This window comes from Polypterus senegalus, chromosome 6 (assembly GCF_016835505.1).
Source record: "Polypterus senegalus isolate Bchr_013 chromosome 6, ASM1683550v1, whole genome shotgun sequence".
Taxonomy (NCBI): domain Eukaryota; kingdom Metazoa; phylum Chordata; class Cladistia; order Polypteriformes; family Polypteridae; genus Polypterus; species Polypterus senegalus.
In genome coordinates, this window is record NC_053159.1 from 144,891,362 (window position 1) to 144,914,968 (window position 23,607).

General features: G+C 36.1%; 1 protein-coding gene across 1 annotated transcript in view; it reads right to left on the reverse strand.

Moving 5' to 3' along the window:
• arhgap15 (Rho GTPase activating protein 15) overlaps positions 1-23,607 on the reverse strand; it is a 657,673-nt gene that overhangs the window by 220,852 nt on the left and 413,214 nt on the right. The window contains exon 12 of the mRNA XM_039755090.1: positions 10,275-10,352. Within this exon, the coding sequence (XP_039611024.1) occupies positions 10,275-10,352 (78 nt within the window). The remainder of the gene's footprint in view (positions 1-10,274; positions 10,353-23,607) is intronic.

Sequence of the window (23,607 nt, forward strand, 5' to 3'; positions counted from 1 at the left end):
GGGCACTAGAACAATAGTTCATAAACATTTGTATGAAGAGTCTATATTAAATGGCAAGGGACCTTGTATGTGGCTGTAATATGCGTCACTGTACTGTGTGCCTTTAATTTTCTCTCTCAGTAATACTGGTTTGTATTTCCATAAAATGCCTGTAATTTTGTCTGACAGTAATACAGTGGAACCTCGGTTCACGACCATAATTCGTTCCAAAACTCTGGTTGTAACCCGATTTGGTCGTGAACTGAAGTAATTTTCCCCATAGGATTGTATGTAAATACAAATACTCCATTCCAGACCATATGAACTGTATGTAAATATATTTTTTTTTAAGTTTTTAAGCACAAATAGTTAATTATACCATTGAATGCACAGCGTAATAGTAAACTAAATGTAAAAACATTGAATAACACTAAGAAAACCTTGAAAAACAGAGAAAAATAACACTGCAAGAGTTCACGCTAGACCCTTACGAACCGCTCACTAAAAACACTTTTTTTTTAATGAGTTTTAAGCACAGGGAAAAAAATGAACATTTGAAAAATCCGTAATTTAATAAACAACCAAGAAAAGTAACATTGCAACAATGCACACACGCGCCTGTGTGTGTCTCCCTCGCGGGCCTGCGTGTGTGTGTGTGTGTCTGTCTCTCGCATGTGTGTGTGTCTCTCTTAAGCGCGCGTCTTTGTGTCTGTCTGTGTGTGTCACGTGCGCCTGTGTGTGTGTGGCTGTCTGTCTCGCCTTCGCCTGTGTGTGTGTGTCTGTCTCGCGCGCGCCTCCGTGTGTGTGTCTGTCTCGCGTGCGCCTGCGTGTGTGTGTGTCTGTCTCGCGCGCGCCTCCGTGTTTGTCTCTCTCTCTGCACACACAGGGAATGCACAGGAAGAGACTGAACACGTGCCGTGTGGCCCCACGCATGCGCACTTCACCAGAAGACACACACACACGGACACCTGGCTGCACACAGGGGTTTTATTAAAGAGGATTATAACATATTCACAAAACAAACAGAGCTACACTTTCTCCTACTTAACATGCAGTCCTCAGTTAGGGCATCCCTGCATCAGGCTGACCCCTTTTGACTGCCACTATCCACATTCCTACCTGGGATGGCAAAGATGTTGTCATTTTCACAGTCCATTTATGACCTCTGGCTGAGCTAAAGAAGAACATCAGCAATCTAGCACAATACTATCCCTATTATAGGAATAAATTAAGTTTTGATGAATTTGGGAATATTGACTACTGTCATTTTTTTTATTTCCTCGTGTCATTTAATATGCATTTCCCCATTAAAAACAACGGGAAAAAAGTAACAAAATCACTTTTAATATCTTTATGGAAGGCAAAATTACACAGCTAATAATACATGTCTCCAATTTAACTTGTTCAGCTGTAATTATTCTAATGATGTAAGGCAGTGTAAGTACACGATTGTAAATCAAAAAGTAAAGGCAATTTGAAAATTATGCATTATTGCGATGCATGGAAACTGACACAATACAACACGTTTGCGATAGCTTATGGGTAGATCGAACTTGCACAGCAGAATGCTCTGCCATTAGTGTAGTTGAAGCCAAGATCAAATGAACATGGACGATGTACTGCAGGATTGCACCATAACTGAACAATACATTGTGGTGAGATTTCTGGGCAGGGGGAGTGAAACCTTCTGAAATTCGCTGAAGGTTGTTGCCTCATTTTGGAAATGTAAACATCATGAAAGGTTTAAAGCAGGAAGAACAAGTGTAACCACTGAAGATCAATCTGGTTGGCCATCAAGATTGTGCACAGAAGTCCACATCGACATGGCAAATGCCTTAATCAGAGAGGACCAATGGATTGTGTTGTCTGCTGTTGCTATACATTTGGATGTCAGCCATTGATTTGCACATGCATAAAATGGGTACCCAAACAGCTTACTGATCTGCACAAGCCAACATCCTTTGGAGAATTTCAGCACATTTCCATCCCTCTAATCAATGAAATTTCACTACAGTGCATTGCTCAACAATGTGCAGCCCCACAGCAGAGCGTCCATGTTCATTTGACTGTGGCTACAACTACACTAACAGCAAAGTGCCACGCTGAGAGTGCTCAAACTATCCATAAGCCATCGTAAATGTGCCAGCTTCTGTCCATTGTGGTTACCATAAAACTTTCCAATTGCCTTTATTTTTTGATTGACCCTCATTTTAAAAACTTTTAAGTAAAACAATGAGTAAAAATCAACTAATTATGTGAAAAAGGCTGGAGGAGCCTTTCATTATAATATCTACTGCTCATCATACAACCCATGCACATCCCAATAACCCACTCATATTTGTCTGTCTCAAAATATATCAAATAAGAGCTTAAAAAAACCATCTAACATACTCACATACAGTATTGGGATTTCTGTTCAGTAATATAGTATGATAAATTTGGCAAGGATTGGGAAACATATGAGAAAAAAATATTGAGCATTCCACTCACTGTAATTAATTGGCAAAAACAGTTGCCAGCAGTTTAATGGATGGTAAAAAAAGTTAAAAATACTGTGAAGCTAGTAGGGTCCCTACCCTACCTGGATAAGCAAACACTTAAACATACTAATAGTAGTAGAAGTAGTAGTTCTGTCACATGTACAGAGTCCAGTTAAATTCTTACTTATATTTCTCATGACCTGTTAGAGATCCTACATTATAATCAACTACAGTAAATATATAAAGTAACAATCAGAGGCAGCCTTAAGGGTGTGTGGGGCCTGGGGCTGACCAACCCCACATATGGCTGGTTACATCAAACACTGTTACCGGTATGTCTGGACTGTATAAACTTGCAAGCAAATTTAATAAAAAATAATATTAACATACACCAAATTTTCTCATTACAGTATTCAGTTAAATTTTTGCAAGATAACATACGGACTTTATCAAAATATAACAATATAATCTATTAAAAAGTGCAATTTATAATTCATGACAATACCACGAAAGTGTGAACTGCGATGCGGTGCATGTTGAAATTAGCAGGGCCTCTTCTAGAAAAGTACCCCAACCCAACTCCAAGTATACTCTGAGTCTCGATATGTAGGATGTCATAGTCATAACTCAAATTGATGTCATGTATATCATTAGCGATACATGTTTTTGTGCATTAATATTCAGACTATGGAATGTTTTTAAAGACGTACATATACGGAATTTGACTTTCAAAAGGGATTTTAAAAGGGTTCTTCATAGAAGCATCTCAAATATACGCCACTCTTGGTAACAATACTATTAAAATATACATTGAGTCACCTATTCATGTTGCACTTATTATATTGTATAGTAAACGTCTGATCTTTCTCATTGTAGGCATAAGGCTGTGGGAAGCACTGTAATTAGCACTGCTGCTTCATGGCTTCAAAAGACTGGACCCAGGTAACTGACCATGTAAAATTTACATTTTCTCCCAATGTATGAGTTATTTTTTTACTCTGGGTACTTTGGATTTCTTCTCATACTCTAGCAAAATGTTTTCAATTTTAAGTAATAACTTTAAAATGACCGGGTGTGACTGCACATGGCTAAGTACATGAATGTGCTCTGAAATGGACTCGTGCTCGATCTAGAGTTGGCTGAGGTCATCATGAATTGTGCAATAAGAGGATTTACAAAATGGATGAATGACTGCTTGTGGGCCAACACTCATTACATATTTCACTGATAATTAGTTCTTTACAAATATTGAGGAGATGCTCTATAAAATGTGTAGTCTGTACCTCATGTTTGAGCAGGTAATAGAAGCCAGTAGGAGGCAGTATAGCATGGCAAACACAGCTGTAGACCTCAGCTAATTACTGGATATGATTTTTCTGACTGCTAGAGGCTTACCAATCTGGACGCTTTATAAATACACAGACAACTGAGCTAAGATTATGTTACTCATTTAAACGCAAGGGCTTTATTGACCACACAAAAAAAAAAACTGTATTCAATACTGGCCTTAGGTGTTTGATAATAAATGTTGATCTCAGATAAAAGTCTGCCAGGAGCAAGATACAATTAACAAATTTAGAAAAGATATGGCAGGTGAGCCTGCCAAGAGTTCACCGGCCGTGTTATAGTTATAGAAGTCACAGGAACAGAAAATATTTGAAGGAATGAGAGTGCATGAAATGTTTTGTGAGGAAAACCAAAAATGTTGTTGAACTAAATATGAATGAATAACACTTCTCTGTATACAGTAGTTAAGACTGATCTGGCATGTTAGGTGCTAGTGGTTGGATGCGTGGCACAGTGTTTGCATGCACATGCACACAAACATCTAAAGAAAACCTATTTTGTATCTAATGTCTCGCCAACTTTGTATATATGTACCACACAACCACAATACTTCTTACAATTATAGTGAGTCTGCATTAGGAAAATCCATCCATCACTTTTTTAACCCACTTTGTTAATTACAGGGTTAAGAAGAGCTGGAGCCTTTCCCAGCAGCGTTGGGTGCAAGGAAAAAATCGACTCAGACATGATGCCAAATGCAAAAAGAAAACATGAAGGGTAATTTATCTCTTGAACAAAAAAAAAGAAATGTTATTTGGCGGAGGATGACGCCTGAAGAAGTCACCACTCCTGAACTGTTGTGTATCTAATCTACCGTCTTCTCCTTCTTTATACAACACACTGCACCAATGCACATTAACTAATCAAAATGTCCAACACATCATATTTTTTGTTTCAAGTGTCACACAACACTAACATAAATGCTTTTATAGTATCACATTTAATTTTTATAACATTAAAACCATAATTGTAAAATGTCTGTTGTAATAATAGATAGATATTAGAATTTAATTTCATTAAAGTACTCTCTCTTGGCAGTAATTATTGCTTAACATATTCTTGGGAGATTTTCAATTAATTTTATGAGATGTTCTTGTGACAGTTCATTTCAGGCCTCTAGCTGAAAGTGCCACAGGCCACAAATGTTGAGTACAAGGCTGATCTTTTATTTCACAAAGCCTAAAATGCCTATGATAGACTTAAGGTAAATTAAAAAGCCATATGTTCCAACAATTGTTTTTGTTGATGGTTAATTCTAAAATTGTGTGTGTGTTTTTTTTTTTAATTTCACATATTACTAAGAGGGCCCCAGCTAATTTGCTAAACCTATAAAATATGACACAAAAATAGTTGGATATAAAAACAGCTTAATCAACAAACTATACATCTACCTTGTGGAGAGATTATTTTTTTGTGAAATACTGACTCACCATATTTGATCAGGTCTAATTACTGTTTACAGAATACAAATTGGCAGGAAAGCTCTGGGTTATCTAGGATTTTTCAATTTTTACTTCCATTAACTTATTTATTTTCCAAATCCACTTGTTAACGTATACTGTACAATTGTGGAGTTATTTTGTTATTTTCAAACCAATAATTTAAATCAATGACTCTGTAAATTTGAACATCCAGTTAAAATATAAAGATGTAGATTTAAACAAAATGAATACATTGTTTTGATTTAGTAAGGTTTAGGGAGGCTATAAAACATACCTGTAATAGTGTGCATTTGAAGGAGTTTGGCAATAGGAAAAGGAAAGAACACAGAATTTTTAGATACCTGTAGGTAGCAGACCATCTTCCCAAAATTAGCAAAAGGCCAAGATGAATCAGGGTCCAAGTGATTATATAAAGAGCACAATGAGTTCCCAAATAGAAAGAGAAAATTCCATTACTTAAATAAGGGAATCTATTTAGAGGAAAGCAGTCTCTATAGAATATCAAAGATGTAGTCAACTGTAATGTAAGGCCAGAAAAAACATACAGAGGTCATACAGTGGTAGTAGTATAGCTAAGATATTTTATATAGAAACATAATAGTTCTTAGTAAGAAGAAACTTTTTACCTGAATGCAAGCTGTATATTTTATGCAATCTAAACACACCTTTGGAACATCATATCTACCCTGCAGCATGACGATAATGATTTTCAGTCACAGAAACTAGGACACTTGTCGAGTTAAAGGAAATAATACATATAGACAAATACAGACTAATCTGTAGATTGTATCTAGAATTAGGAAGTGAGAATAATTCCCTCATGGAATGCTCAAATTTACAAAGCCCTACCAAAGCACCTAAAATTGATTAAAATGTATTAGGCAGAAATAAAAATTATAACACAATAAGAATCAACAGTCAGAATAAGCAAACATGATTTTAACTAAATATGCAAAGAACATAAGCACAATATATGAATCTAAAAAAGCAAGATACAGAAGTTAATAAAAGAACACATAAAGCATCAACAATCAGAAAACAAGCAATTAGCTCAAAGGTTTCTATTTAAATTAGCAAAGCCAAAGCAAAATCTAAAACACAAAGTCCTTTAACAAAAACAGACAAAACAGAAATTAATTTTCAAAAGAGAAGGAGCATGCACTGATAGCACATTGCTGCACACACCACACAATAAACCACCTGGTTTGGTACCTGAGTGGAGACTCGGCACCACACTGGAAAAGTGTGTGGTTTTTTATAGTGTCTGGAGTGCCAATCCTGCCACCAACCTCCAAGTTTTTCCTGGAAGTTGGAGGACCTGCTTGCTGGGCTGGATGCAGATTAATGTCATACCTAAGATGAAGCAATTGCAGGTTAAAGGGCTTGCTCAAGGGCCCAACAGAGCAGAGTCACTTCTGGTGCTTACTGGATTTGAAATGGCAACCTTCTGGTTGCCGGCACAGATTCCCAGCCTCAGAGCCACCACTTCGCTCCAAAATTTTCAAAAGAGCAAACAAAGATCAAAAAATCATAAACATAATCAAAACAAAAAAAAATATTGAAAGCAACAAAATCATTCCCAAAGACCCATTCATACTTTGTGTGTCTGTATAGCCACAAGGGTCCATGTGGCATAATCAGTCATGCTCAGCTGTCAGTCATGTTTTGTGGACGTGCACATCTGTGACTGTGTGCCTCCAGATTTTTGTGTCTGTTAGGTACTGTGCTTACATGTGCGGTACACAACAAAACATGGATGTGTTTGAAGAGAAGGTCAATGTGCCTATGTAGAACGATCATGCATCAGAAGTAGCAATTGTGACTTCAGTATCAATACCAGCCAATAATGAGTATGTACTCTTAAACCACACCCCCAAATGACTTTCAGGTGCTTCATCCCACTGGCCTGCACACACATGGGTGCTGCCCAGTTGTTAGAGGCAATGTGGCTGCCACAATATACCCCTTATATACTCATATTTTAATGAAGGAGATTCCCACTTGCTGTTTCACACATACAATCATTCCTTAGAAGAGCAGGGGCAATCACAGTGCAAGGCACCAGTACATAACCAATTGTTATCAGTACTGAATTTACCATAATGCGGGTATGGTGCTAAATTTAAAAATGGGAAATTATGTACGTGTTTAGTAGCCATATATTGTACAACACGAATCACCACAGTTCTGCGCTCACACAAATGTACTATAAACAGAAATGAATGCACATCCTCTGCCTGAACTGCATCCATAGATTTTTGCATTCATTCAGTTCTGGAGTATAAACATTACTTTAGAATTACTGTATGTTTCATCTAAAAAAAGAGATCTGCTCAAAAACAGAAGGGAGATCATACAGTGAAATGCCACAGCAAGGGACTGTGGCTAAGGCCAGCCCATAAATCTCCTTTAGAAGACTGTGGTCCTAGGGGTAAATACAAAAAAATAAAAAACAGGAAAGAAGAATAGGGTTGGTGAAGCAGACAGCACCAAACCATGACTATGACAATGCAGTTATTCCAGTTGTTAAATCTCTACAGCACATTCGTTTCCACTAAACTTTAAGATAGATTTTAAAACCAAAGATATAAAGTCATGAATGATCTTATACTTCTTAATCTAACAAAACTTTTTAATGCCTGCAACTGCAGGGTATATGCTATGATCACAAGATGCAGGACTTAATTCAGTTCCTAAAGTAAATAAAACTGTTGCAATAAGTCAGAGGAGACTTTGGCTTCTTGAAGTCTGGAAAAATATGCCTGTCAATACACTGGATACCTCATTAGTCTCTGCATTTTAATCATGAGTGAAGACCTATTATCTTATATATAAACGACTATGCGTGGAAGTGTGTGTGTGAAAGGTGGAGTCAGGGTAACTGCTCCAAGTCCAAGGAAAGCTAATTAGCTTAGCCGCTAATAACACCATCGGGGCTAGCACATCAGCAAAACAAAACCTCCAAAGAAAGACAAAGTCATTTAGCCGGTAAAATCAGCAAAACAGTATCCCTTTTACTTTTCCTCCCTCCGCTAATACACAAGTGAGGCAAGCAATCAGTAAAATGAAACCACCGAAGAAAGACAAAGTTGCTTAGCTGCTAACATCGGCAAAATGGTGTCCCTTTTACTTTTCTTCCCGCCACTAATGCACAAGCGATGTGAGCACGCCGGCAAAACAAATCCTCCAAGATGCCCAGAGTAGTTCCTTTCAATTACCTGACATCTCTCAATTTCAATAGTTTCTAGGACCCTGGGCTTTTTACAGAATGGGCTTACAAAGAATGTTGTCCAGCGTTTCCAAAACATTAATCCTTTCCTGGAATGTGTGTGCCGGTCTATACATGAACACCATCTTCTGGCAGCTCCTACTGAGTTTGACAGGTGACAAGCTCTCCTAAATCCTGCTGAAGTGTAGTTTCCTAAATTAGAAACACTGAGAAAATGCGTTTACTCCTATTCCTGAAAGTAGGACCTAATTTGTGTCACTCTGAGATTTTTGATCTAGTTAAGACCATTTGCCTACTCTGAGATGCTTTGTTAATGTAGGAACTGATTGTTAAATCATTCATTACTTTTTTATTCCATATAAAGTAGTGAATAAACTTAAACTGTTTATTACCAAAACAAATTAATATCTATACACCAGAATGTAAGCTGTGATCACAAAATGTAGGCCTTCTTATAACTTGAATGTTAAATACAATGACTGGGGTAGGACAAGTCAATTAGCTTTATGAGCCTTAAAGTCTGTAATGATCTGCCTATCATTATAAGGAACATTTCATTATCTTTTGTATTTAATTCAATACTGAAGACCCATTGCTTAACCAGGGTGAATTCTTATTAGTGTGGCTTGACTGTTGGACATCATGTTACATGGTAGGTTATCTATTTTTCTTTTTTGTATTGCATTGAATATGTAGCAGCTCATGATTGGCAGCTTTTGAATATTTCCCAGTCTTTTACCAATGGACAATATGGTCACCAGTAACATAATTTATTTCTGTCATAATCATTTCCCTGCATGCCCTAAAGCACAGTGTAGTGCAGTGCGTTCAGGGAGGAGTCGTGTGGTCAGTTGGCCTATGTAAGAGACAGAGTTTGGCTGTTTGTGTTACAAAGAAGTGTGAAACAATAAAACTTCATATAGGTTTTAAAATACTACGAGAGCTAGGCAAATAATTGTAAACTGTAAATAAAATATTAAAACATAGTGTAAAAAATCTCTTGTTTCATAAATGTCTGTCTAAATTAGGTTCTGGTATTTGTAACCAGTTTATATACCATTATGAGGCTAGGAGAAGACGCGTCTACACCTTCACCCGGGTAATGCTCAGGCCTGACGCTTAATGCAAGACATGCCTTTATCGAGTAACACTTGGCAGTAATGCTGTTGGCACTTTTACAGCCCAAGTAAACATCATGTCTTAAGCAAGATGTGCCTATACAGTTGCCCAAGTGAAGCTCGGGTCTTATGCTAAGAAGGTTAATTATTTCAAAATTGTGCTGTTTAGGACGACTGGCAACTCAAAACCAATCAGAGTGAGAGTGGGTCTGTTCAAAGTTATTCTGTTCTCATTGCCTAACACACTGCCCAGAGTTGTTCAATTCCTAGAGACTGATGCTGCCAGGATGGACTGTGGCTCCCTGCAAGCATTAGAAAATAGATGGATTAATGGATGATGTTATAAATCTAATCATAGTATAATTTAGTTGTAGTCACCTACAGTAGTAGTATTTAGAAGTTAACTGTTTGATGAACTATGAAATGATTTTAATTGAGCCATACCATCCATCCATCCATTATCCAACCCACCAAATCCTAACCACAGGATCATGGGGTCTGCTGAAGCCAATCCCAGCCAACACAGGGCGCAAGGCAGGAAACAAAGTCCGGGCAGGGCGCCAGCCCACCGCAGAATTGAGCCATACATTAACATTAATTGATTTACAAGGATTTACAATACATGTATAAACTGCATTTTAACTTTAATCTTAAAGACAAAAGGTGTCCAAGGACTTACCTTGATCGATTAGAAAACGCAACTTCTGAATAACGGCTAAATTACCGCTCACTCTGTAAATGCCATCTGCTTTCAGGCCTACAAAAAGAGAAAAAAAATAGCGTTATTAATTAGGATAGATAGATAGATAGATAGATAGATAGATAGATAGATAGATAAGCCTTATGAAAAGATATCCATAATGTTCAGATTATAATTTATATATTTATCCAAATGTAAATAATATCTTTCACTATTTTGAATAATGAAAAGTAAACACGGTGCAAAAAATGTTTCTTGCTGTTCAGACATGTCTGAAGTCAGATCATTAACAGTGCTGGAATCATTTACTGATTTTTGAGCTTAGTGCTGTGGTTGAATTAAAATTCCATCTGGAGGAATTCCAATATGACGGAAGTAGAAGATGCTCAGAAAATTGCTTCAATTATAGTGTTCACGTGCCATTGAATCGACATTCCAAGAACATGGGAGTCTCCAGCCAAACCAGACCAATAAGCGTTGGCTGAGCTGGCCATCCTTTCATTGACCACATGGTCTACTTTAGATTGGAGGCATTTTATTATTATGGAAATGAACTGTGACTGTGTATAATTTAACAAAAAAAAAAATGTTTTTGCTGGTACGTGTTTTTATAAATAAAATTAGAAGAGGGATGACCATTAAATTGCACTGTGGTCTCAGAACAAAACTGTAAAAAAATACTTTATATAGTGTATGCCTCTCCAAGTTAAAAAAAAAGAAATGAAAGTTGCAATCTGTCGACATTTTACTTATTCATACAACACCCACTAAACCAGATGGTAGCCTATCTTATGTCAGTTTTCCTGTGTAAACAGAAGGAAATATCACCAAGATGTATTACCTATTGAACTGCACAAAATGCTACTAGGTAAAAACAAAGCATAAGCAAAACTACATTCCAATGCTTTAATCATTGAGACTCAAGTATAACATTTAAATATGCTTATACTGTATATGAGTTATAATTATAGCATTGGGCAGAGAATCAAAATTCCATATGCCACAGTCTTGTCTGAAGTGGCCTTTTAATGCAAATGAAGAATGTAGTATGTAATTGGGCACAAACTATTGTGTCTTTCCCAATATTTTCAGAATTTTGTGCAGAAATGGAATATTGCTTTGTGTTTTATGTATAGTGCATACACAATTCATATAGCAAATTGTTGTTGTTTTAAAGAATATACATTACTGTATGTTACTAGGTATTTTAATGTACACAGTGTCACAGTAGAGTATAATTCTTGAACTTAAATACAGTAAGAAAAATTCCAGTACGCATTAAATAATTTTTGCCTTCAGAGACTTTTTACTTTTAAATTACAATACAGTTTTTGAGGTTGGTACGCAGAGCTCTGAAGTAATAAATTTGGAATTGCGTGTCTAATTACCAAGTAAATTATCGGCATTGTGAACTTTTAAAAAGGAAGCGCATGCAGCACATTACTGACTTCAAAGAAAAAGTGACAAAATTGTTTCATCTTTACTCTGCATTGTTTTATAAATGATTTATGGTTTGATTAAACTGTTGGAATGTAGGAAATAGGAATCCTAAATCTACTCAGTCTTTTGAATTTAAACTATAATTTCTTGGCCGAGCTTAAGAAAGGCAGGACTCGCATTACACACTGAACAATTCTGAAAGGAGATCTTTTTGAAACACATCCCTCACTCATCACAGGATCAATGAGGAAAACCTTTCCAGTCTCTTAAACAAAACACTTGCAAATGGTTGAAGAAATCACAAGAAATGAATTTCCTTCTTTTTTTTTTTTTTTTAGAAAAAAGAGGCAGTATTCCACATGATATGTCTTCCTGTCATCTGTGTACCATGAGTGAGTGTGCTATTTATAGTTTGTTTTTTTTTATAGATTCACATTCATTTGATGCCCATCCAACAATGTTCAGGTGATTCTGATTAAGTAAATTGCACATTACAGGATGTCTCTGATAAGAATAGTTAAAAGGGCCTTTTGAAGAAAATAAGAAGAAATGATTTTTCATTAAATATTCAGTTTGGTAACTCATACAATAAGTAGCTGATTGCTATTCTACTTCAATTTAATTAAATGGATTCTAATGTTTCAATTGTTTAATAAGGCAATGATATGTTTTTAATTTTGACATTTTAGAAATTAAAATAATAAAAAAGATAGTTCATGGATGGGATACTAACTAGCCTTAGTATTGACTTGGTTAATACTAATACTATTATTATTATTAAAAATGATGTTTTTAATAATCTCTTACAAATGACTGAGTTCCCATCCTCCCTCAGCTTTACCTCTATACCTTCAAAAACTCATTCAGCACACTGATTAAGGGACTTAAGAATACTGGAAAAGTTAGCTTTTAGGTTTATGTGAACACTTCGATAGGCTAGCATTTAGGGTGTCGTTTAAAAGAGACAGACATCCCATGAGGATCACTTTTGAAACCAAACATGAATAGGAGCAACCATCTAACTAACTATATGTAAGGACAAAAGAAAATTTCTTAGTTATGTACATACACAGTATTTAAACTTACTGGGATAGCATAATCAATGGGTCGTGTGCACATGAGATGTTCACATATATACAATACAATTTATTTTTTGTATGACCCAAAATCACACAAGAAGTACAGCAATGGGCTTTAACAGGCCCTGCCTCTTGACATTTCCCCAGCCTTGACTCTCTAAGAAGACAAGGAAAAACCAAAAAAAACCCTTTTAGAGAAAAAAATGGAAGAAACCTTGGGAAAGGCAGGTCAAAGGCAGCTTTCCAGGTAGGTTGGGCGTGCAGTGGGTGTCAAAAAGAAGGGGGTCCATACAATACATTACAATACACAGAACAAATCCTCAAATCAGTGTAAAAATAAAAAAATGTACAAGTATGGAGCAGAATATGTTTCGGATTAATTAACAGTATAAACACATGTTTATAGTTGGAAATGTCAGCAATTATTACAGGGTAAGGCAGAAAGGACGGACGTTTTTTACAAAATCACAAAATTGTTAATCTTTTCTTACAAAGAAATTCTTTGAAAGATTTGAGTTCATTTTGAAATAGCATTTGACAATTTGTAGGGATGGAAATGCAAGTCTAAATACAAAATATGCCTTACCGAACGATTACTGAGGCCAAGTTCAGAAGAATGCTTCTGAGCAGATCGACTTGGACTGCGCAGCAGGGCTAGTCGTACGCGTTCCACATTTTCAGGGGTATGTGCCGTTCGTGTAGCCCCTGGTGGTCTTTTGTTCGTTAGTATACCTCGTGTACGAAGTGCTTTAACCCAACGTAGGATAGTGTAACAGGCGAGAACAGCTTTATTTCTGTGGATATTGAAATGGCAACGAAACTCACGCTGAACTGCGGTAATAGATTGGTTGTTCTTGACAAAACAGTCGTACGCAAAAATGCAGTGTTCTATTGTCCACGGATCCATGGCTTCAACTAAAAAAAATTAAAAATGCTAAGACTTTGCGAACCTAACACCACCTACCGCACATCTGTCACTACACCTATTGGTGAGTTCTAGCCATTTCAAAGACGTCCGTTCATTCTGCCTCACCCTGTATTAATAAGGACTCAACAGCTAATACATCAGTTTTTTAATTTTTTTAATACCGTTTAACTTGAAATTGTTAAACTTGAAATAAAAAGACAAAAAAGTTCTTAAAAATGTAACACAAAACAGTAATAACTTGAAATTCTGTTTTATTTGACAGCTGTAATAGTGCCAGGGAGGATGAAAGTAGCAACTTCTGATAAAAGACATCAGTTGCGTTAATTCTCAAACCTGGTTAATTCAATACAGGGTTGTCAGAGAACTGAATACTATCCCAGCAGCAACTGGTCAAGGCAGTGACCACCCCTAGACACAGTGGCAGCCCAAAGCCGTTGCCCACTCACAAACACACATCCACACTCACACTCACTTAGAGTCAATCACCATTCATCCTTAATTGAACATTTTTGGGTTGCAGAATGAAAATGGGAAGAGACTACATACTAGAATGAGAGAACATGCAGATTCCAAACAGACAACCTGTAAGGTAGCAGTGCTAAAAATTCCGCAACTGTGCCACTCTCCAGGTATAGTATTTAAACATAATAATAATGACATCTCAGAAAACATTTATTTAGTGCTGCAACATGCTACTGACAGCTTCAATAAGAAAATGCTTTGATAATCTGATCGGCTGGTCAGATCAGCTGGCATGCATCTGCAACTGAATGTGCTAAATTTAAAAGCAGGCAAAGAACAATTTCAAGTTAAAAGGTATTACAAAAAAATTATAAACCTGATGAATTAGCTGTTGAGTCTTTATTAAATTTGCTCTAGCAACCTAAATCTTTTGCTTCTACGATTCTTTTTATTCTCATTTGGGACTTAGTTAATGTCCATCTGTTTTGTCTTTTTTTTACTTTGCTACACAAAAATTAAGACAAACTATCTTCATACTAATTACATTGACATGTATTTTTTTTTTTTGTTTTAAATTCAATGCTACAAAAAATTAATGAATGCCAACATTGTCTTGCAGGCATTCACACTTAAGAACTTAAATTCTTGAAGTAAACTGACAGAGACTGGGATGCATTTCCACTTTCCAACAGTTGAAATATCTGTTGTGAGGGATTGCCGGCCGTGTATCCCGGCCAACAACCCCAAACCGCCAGATGGAGCCATCCCTGCAACATGGAAGGGCCCCCGAATTCCAGCAGGGCATCATGGAACTTGGAGTTTTTCACCACAGCCTTGCTGGATACCATGGGGGCCACCGGAGGATGCTGTTGAGAGGCCCAGGGACTTATACTTTCTTTATAGCCCGGAAGTAATTCACGATTGTGGAAACAGAAGAAATTATATACTTCCAGGCTGAAGAAAAAGAGAAGTTTTTACCTGACCCGGAAGTGATAGAAAGTCACACGGACTGAGGGACAAACACTTCCGGGTCAAGGACTATAAAGGACTGTGGGAAATCCCAGACGGACGAACTGAGTTGGGAGGCAGGGTGGCTAAGCGTCTGGGAGTTTGGAGGATTGGTTATTGTTTATTTAGTATTGTGGAGAGGAGCGTGCTATGTGCACATTATTATTATAATAAATAATAATTGGACTTTTTATCTGGTGTCTGACGTGTGGTCTGAGGGTACAAGGGTGCGAGAAAGCCCTAATCTGTCACACTGTATAGTAATCCAAAACCAAATGCCAAATTTGCAGGTGATGTTACAGGTAAGCGAAAATTACTTGAATGTTGTCCAGGTAGTAAATGTAAATTTGAAACCAGTAGTGTGGAAAATATTTCAATTTAGTTTCTAGTCTTTAAACGCTAGTTATGCAGTTTATAAACACAGACAGACTGATTGTATAAAATATGAAAGCCGACAGAAAAATGCTTTCAGTTTCAGCTTACATATATCCCAAGTTTCCTGGATCCTCTAGAAGTCTGCCACAGGTCAGTGTATCCTACCTGGCTTCCAAATGATGCACAATGCCATAGAAAATGCTTCCAAACTGGAAACAATCAGCAGCAAATTGTGTATTTATGGCTTACAGCTGTGATTTATTTCAAGGGGAACCTGTAATCTGACAGACTCTGTCTTTTCTCTGTCACATGCCTAGATTTTTGTTTACACACAAATTCTTCAGAGAACAAAAGTCAAGAAGGAAACTAATGCAAAAACTATTGAAACCACAAATGTGCATTAAATTACCGAGAGTTAGTCGCAAGGTAAAATGGGTTTTACAATTATGCTTTTGATGAAATGTATTTCATCTCAGTGATTAAAGAACAGTTTGAATTCAGATCAGACAACATGCACCTTCTCCTTAAACACATCAGATGGGAGATGAGCCACTAACTGCCCAGATTATTCACATAGCAAGATTTTAGCCAAACATAAAATGATCACTTCTACAGCTCTGCAAACTCAGATTCAATAGCACAGTCGTAGACATTTCCTTTAAAGATTAAGAGCAAAAGAAATGAAGAAATCACCACCCTACGCCTAGAATAAAATTATTATGTCCATGGAAATGTATCATCTATTTCAAACACACTTCTATGTAAATAAATGGACCATTTGCTCTGTTTATGGGAGCAGCACAGTATGCCTGGGCATCAGAATCAAAACAGATTTCTCATGGCTCTCATTCACAAGAAATAAGACTTTATGTGATTCCGGGAACCATTAAAACATACAATAATGCATGTCATTGGGTTCCTCTACAGTACATCTTATTTCACACAGACAGTATATTTATGATTGACACAGTCAATCTTGGGTACAATGTGCAAAAGGGGCATTCAGTGACCTTTTTTCAGATATTACTAATGAAACATGCAGATCTACAGTCATAAAGAAAAGCTAGAAAAAAAAGTAAACTTTCCTCTTGTTGTTCACAAGCACACAATAAGAACTTTATTTAATTTAATTATGAATTCTGAACATGTATGCACCGTGGGGATTACCAATAGATGAGCTTTTGGGGATCATGCTTTAATTACAATTAACTTTTCTACCCATCAGTAAAGTGTTCACCAGGTTGCCGCTACCTGAAATGTTTTGAATTGCCATTTGAATTTCATATGCTTTTAATTAAGACCAAGATCAAAGTACTAGCTCCATTAGTTTGCAAGTAATCTCATGATGAAAGGACAAACATTAACATCTAAACATGTAAACATTACAATTAGCACCTAGTCCAAGAGAATTAGTTCCTGTCATGCATGCCATTCACACAGCACTGTCATTATGAGCTCTGACCCCATCAACTTTAAAATGAATTAACCAGGCTCAGTGGATATAAACAAAGCAGCGATAGGCAGATACAGTGTCAACCCAGATCTAGCACCCTACTTCAAGTCAGGAGAAAATACTGCTTATTAAAAATGTTGCATTTATTGCCAAATTCAGTTTGGTCAGTTTGGTCATTTATTTGTAATACTAAATAAATATTCACTAATATTGATTATATCTATCTACCAATCTGATTTTTAAACTACCAATTTCTTGTGTATATGTGAAGAAAGCCTGTGCCAACATGGGCAGAATATGAAAAAATCAGAGCAGCGGTTCTCAAACATTCGTATTTCGCGCCAATACCATCCCCCACTTTTCTACCTGGAATAATTCTGCGCCCCCTGCATAATATAATATAGATGAGAATAACCCATGATACAACTAACAAAGGTACGATACTCGTGCGGTGTCCTATCATTTTTACTTCCATAAGATTTGCATGTGTTCGGCTAACTTCGATGAAATATCTGCAATTTATTTTTAAAGTGCTTTAATAACTGTTAAAATGCCTTGTGTGGTTTTTGGTAGTAATTCTAATCCCAAAAACAAAGAATAAATTATTTACTCTTTTTAAATTATTTTTGATGTGAAGAAATGATTAAATATGTTTTAATTTTTAAAAATCTCGTAAACGAGGACACCGATGAAGTCAATCTGCGCAAGACAAACGTATTTTCTTCCGACAAATATTACACCGCTGTTAGTTGTATCATGAAAATAACCCAATACACTGTAAATTATTTAACTCAATTTGGCAATATTGGCTACGCTGTGATGTAGTCGCACCGCATTATCACCTGGTCTACTGTTACCCGAATGTTCGCGACAGATACCTATACGTCTCGAACTTTCTGGATTGAAAATACACGACTATAAAAGCAGCAGCAGTGGCGCCGCTCTTCATTTAGTCATTAGATCTATGCCTTAGACATGTTTTATTTTAATTTTAGTTATAATGAATTCGTTGTGATTATATGCTTGCAAATTTAAATTTGAAATAAAAATGTAAAAAATTTATTTTGATGTCTTGTTCACTTATTCGACGGCCCCTCCTGGGGGGTGCACCCCACAGTTTGAGAACCGCTGAGTTAAAGAATAAAGAGACTAAAAACCAGGCCACTGGATATATTAGACAGCAATGAAGGTGCTACCTTGTAGTTGCTTTATCCAATTTCAGTTTCATAATTTATTAAATATTGTGCAAGCTGCACTGACTTTTTTTTTCAGGAAATGTAAACTTACTTTAGTGTGATCTTATTTCATGGATGACTCGGGACAGTTTCTTCTTACTTTTTTATAATTATTGTAAATACTTTCATTGATGATGCTAAAATCATCCAAGCATACTTTATCTAGAGATAACACATGCAATTTCTTTCATTTTTTTTCCCTACTAGTAATTTGAAATATTATTTTTTTTTAAATTAACCATGTTAAGATTGATAAGTCATAATTATGTTCACCAGTATCCACTGTAAAGTAAACATTCAGAAAATAAATAACTATCTCTTCAAACCTATTTTGCAAACATATTATAGTAGTCAAATTAATTTTAAAATACAGTTAAAATATCTCGCAGAGAAATCTGATAGAGTGAATGATTTTAGAGTAGGAGAATAGTGAAGCGTGAGTGCAATAAATTATGGGCTGCCTTTAAAGTGAAGGATAACTGTCTATGATGTGGAAATGAGAAGAAGATCATTTGACTGATCGCCTTGTGTTTTATTTTTGGCCATGGATGCTAATTAGAGATTCAAACCACCTAAGTATTTAAACTTTTCAGTGTGCATCAGCTACTGATTTTAGTATCTCTGATGTGCTTGTAATTCCTATGTCCGTCTTTATCCTGTTTGTGTAAGCTGACTAAAATATTCTTGTAAATATGAGACTTAGAACAACTTTGCAGACATCAGGAAAAATTTTGTGAAAACTAAGTTGACCAAGTTTTTAAATGTTAAAATCACAATGTATTTACTTTGCCAAAATCATTTTTGGTAAATGAATTAAATGTACTGAAAGATGTCTGAATGGCTGTAACTGTATTTAAATCTTTCCAGTTGGTTAGTGGGTTGATTCTTTTTCTTCTTCTTAGTGTCTTTGATATTTAAGGAGATTAGAGCTCTTTTGAAAATGAAGTATAGTCAGGATTCCTTATCTTGTATAACTGTTACATATACTATAAGAGATCATTACAAGTATAATGCAGCACTTAAGCTCTCAACATCTTTATCACACCACAATCCAAATGCTGCATTAAATTTAATTTATTTGGAGTACAGAAGAGAATATACACTTTCTCAAACAACTCCTTAAATAAAAGTAATGCATATTTTTGTTGTCTTGGAGCACAAAGATTTTTATCTGCCCATTCATTTTCTGAGGCAGGAAGCATGAAAGTCTTTACATGCAAATTTAGCACTTTTAATTACATTAAGGAATAACATATATTCTTTATTAGTTTCTGAAAAAAGAATGCAAGTGATCATTTTATGACTGATGCTTTCAAATCTAATTGAAAGAAAGTTTTACAGTTGTTAAGATTAGTTAGACAGGCTTCCTGCTATACTCCCATGGAAAAATCTCTTAGAATTCTTTGTGATCTTTATTTTTAAACTGTATCATGTTTTAAAAGCTCAAAAGCTTGAACTTAAATAACCCAGCCTAATAAACTAGAGGTATAATAGTAGAAAACTGAAGAAGGAAGGCAAAAGAAGTGAAGATATTTTCTAAAGTGCAGGAGATGGATAACATTGAAGCCTGTAACTTGTAATTTACATCTAACCTAAAAGAGGTGCAATCATATTTTTCTCGGATTGTCAGACATTAGTCTTTGCAGAATGCAGAGGTTTTTTTTTTTATACATCTACTTTAAAGAGCTAAAAGGACAAACTGGAGCTATAAGCCTATATATTTCAAACAGTCTTATCTTTTCTTGATATTTTTATGTTACATCTTACACAGTGCTCAATGCAAGTCTGATAGAAAGTTGATTTTTTGCCATGAAATGTGAACTGGAGCAGACAGAGCCTTGACCGATCCTAATCTATGTATTAAGCATTACAGTATAAATTATAGTAAGGTGTGCTAATGTTGTATGTTAAAGACAGTGGAAGAGCAAAGCAAATTGAGAATCTTATTAAAAAGGAAGTAGGATTTAAATTTAGATGTATAATGTTCAGGTCACAGCAATTGCAAAAAAAGATAACTAATTGTTCTAAGTAAACATTCTCCCAAAACCACAAAAGGAATCTGTTACACAAACATATAATTCATACTTATTTTAGTGGGTTGTAAACAGTTTGGAATGGACGCCGATTGGGACAGGAATCAAAGTGAACGTTTTGTAATGAAAAAGTGTTTGCATCAAAAGGTCAGTCCCTCTGCCTGGCAAACTATGTGAAAAAGCCTGGGAAAATGCTGATCACACATGCAGTGAGGGACTTTTAAAGCCAACAACCTCAATGCTTTTTCAAACAGACATCAGAACCTGGAACTGGATCCTGTCAAACGAAAACATCAACACAGAGGGGGGAAAAAAAACAGCTGCTGCGAGATAACAACTGAGAAAGATAAAACTTCATTAAGAGTGGATCTTTTCCAAAACAGGACCAGGTGTCTTGCCAAATCTTACAATAAGGGATAAGACACTTTATTATTACTCTAGCTACAGTCCTATTGTCTTACAGTCTTGCAGGCAGTGAGTTAAACTAAAGTGTGGTAGTTCTATAACCATAATGTGATAATGTAAGGCAGTAAATAGTTAAAAGAAATTCTGTTTGATAAGATGACTTATGTGAGTCAGCTTATCACATGGGCTGCTTTCCGGAATGCAGAAACTAAAATAAATGTATTTTACAAATCCTTACATGAGTATCTCAACTTTTAATGAAATATGACTTCACAGTGTAAGGTTTATCAGTTTATGGGGTCACTACTGTCATGTGTATGTATGGTGTATGGTGAAATTCTTTTTTTCATGTACTAATCAGCATGCTACATGTTTCATGCAATAAAGGCTACATTCCAACAAATAAGTGTATAGTTTATTAGTACCTGATTGTTGATGAAAATATTTAAAAATTGCTTTGTAATTGTTGACTATTGTGAAAGGCAATGTGAACCTGGAATTTCAATCATTGTAAACTACCTCTTTGGAGGCTGCTTGTTTTGTCCCTGGGAACTCCAGTGTCCCCTCACTGAAATAAGCGTCCAGTTAATCAATGACACTAAACTGGCTATGAGTGAGTCAGTGCAAATGTGTGCATGAGTGTGCCCTGCAATTTGTTGGCACCCCATCAAGAGGTGAATGCTTTATATCCAGTGCTGTTGAACTGGCTCAAAGATAAACTCAGTTTCCTTACAACTATATACAGCAAAGATACATTTTTGTATACTAATATTTTGTGCAGCACATTTTCTGAATATTATGAAAAGCATTGGCCAAGATAAAACAAATATTCTAATCCCATCTAGTAATGCATTTGTGGACTTGCTTACTCCTTGCCATTACTGGAATGAGCTTTAATCTATCTATCTATCTATCTATCTATCTATCTATCTATCTATCTATCTATCTATCTATCTATCTATCTATCTATCTATCTATCTATCTATCTATCTATCTATCTATCTATCTATCTATCTATCTATCTATCTATCTATCTATCTATCTATCTATCTATCTATCTATCTATCTATCAGCTGATGATAAAAGTGGTGTCCCTGCTAGGGCTGCTGCTATTTGTAATATATAAAAACTAGACATTAAGCCCGTTACAATAACGGGCGCTAGAACAGTAGTGCATAAACATTAGTAGGACCAGTCTATATTAAATGGCAAGGGACCTTGACCTCATTCTGTTTCTTGTCTTAATCATTTTTTTTGTCAAAAATATTTTTTCAAGAAGCCTAAAGTAAAATAATAATAAAAATAAAATAGAAATGTGCATGACAATACAGTAAGTATAATTAATATTGCCTTAGTGTAAAACTTTGTAACAATCTGTAAGACACAATATCTGAAGAAGATATTTAGGTAAAATTTTCAATTTTTTTACCTCATGAAATTTTTCTGTACAATTTCATTATAGACAACATTTCTTGTAAATATTCTTTCTGAGTTTGGCAACAGTTTGCCTTGTTCAGGAATCTGTACAACCTTGACAACAACATCTGGAAAACTTCTAACTCTTGATAATGCAACATATAACTGACCGTGGCTGAATACTGGTTCTGGCAAGTAAATGCCAACTTTTCCAAGGTTTGCTCTTCTGAGTCTTTCTCTTTTAGCGTTTTTCTGACAGTCATTTTCTTTTTCTTCAATCGATCTATTTGCTCGTATTTTTCTTTGTCTTTCAGCCTTTCTTTTGTTGATGTTTACTTGCTGAGCTTCTTCCAGGAGATGTTGCTTATATAGGATTTGATTGTCTGTGTCTTTTGTCCTACTTGACGTGTCCTTTTTTTGGGTGGCATGTTGTTAGTAGATACGTCCGTAATATTTTCTCCTATAGTAATACTGGCTTGTATGTGGCTGTAATATGCATCCTTTAATATGTCTTTAATTTTCTCTCCCAGTAATACTGGTTTATATTTCCATAAAATGTCTGTAATTTTCTCTGACAGTAATACTGGCTTTGATGTTCGTAATATGACTTAAATTTTCTGTCACAACAGTGGGCAATCAGCAGAGTGTCCCCAGCAACTGATGTAATGTGTGGCGTGCTGCTTATAATCGTGCCTGTGGCGTCTCCCCAGCAAGGGCTGTGCAGTTCCCCAGCAAGTATTTTAATCTGTCGGGGCATGCAACTGATTATTTTGTGTGGTGTCTCCCCAACAACGAATTTTATGTGCGCTGCCGCGACTACCCAATCAGCACTCTCCCCAGCAATGGTGTCCTTTATATTTTATCATGCGCGGCCGTGGAAAGGTCATACACTGTGTGCCCAGCTTCCAGTGTGTGTGCTTTATTTCCTTATCGTGCGCGGCAGCGGCGACTAGGCCATTCACTGTGCGTCCAGCTTCCAGTGTGTGTGCGTCCACGTGCCGAGTGCATGGACGGGGCATGGTACAATGTGCGGTGCAGCCCGTGCATGCGCACTTCACCAGAAGACACACACACACGGACACCTGGACGCACACAGGGGTTTTATTAAAGAGAATGATGATTTGCACAGCAATATAGCAAGAATTTTGCAGATGACACTAAGCTAGGTGGATTGGCAGATAATCTGGAACCCGTTAAATCACTACAGAGTGATTTGGACAGCATACAGGCTTGGGCATATTTAGGGCAAATGAAATTTAATGTTAATAAATGTAAAGTATTACACATAAGAAGTAAAAATTGTTAGATTTTAATACACAATGGGTGGTATGAAAATCAACAGTACACCTTATGAGAAGGATTTAGGAGGCATAGTGGACTCTAAACTATCGACTTCCTGATAGTGTTCAGAAGCCATTAAGAAGGCTAATAGAATGTTATAGGTTATATAGCACGGTGTATGGAGTACAAGTCACAGG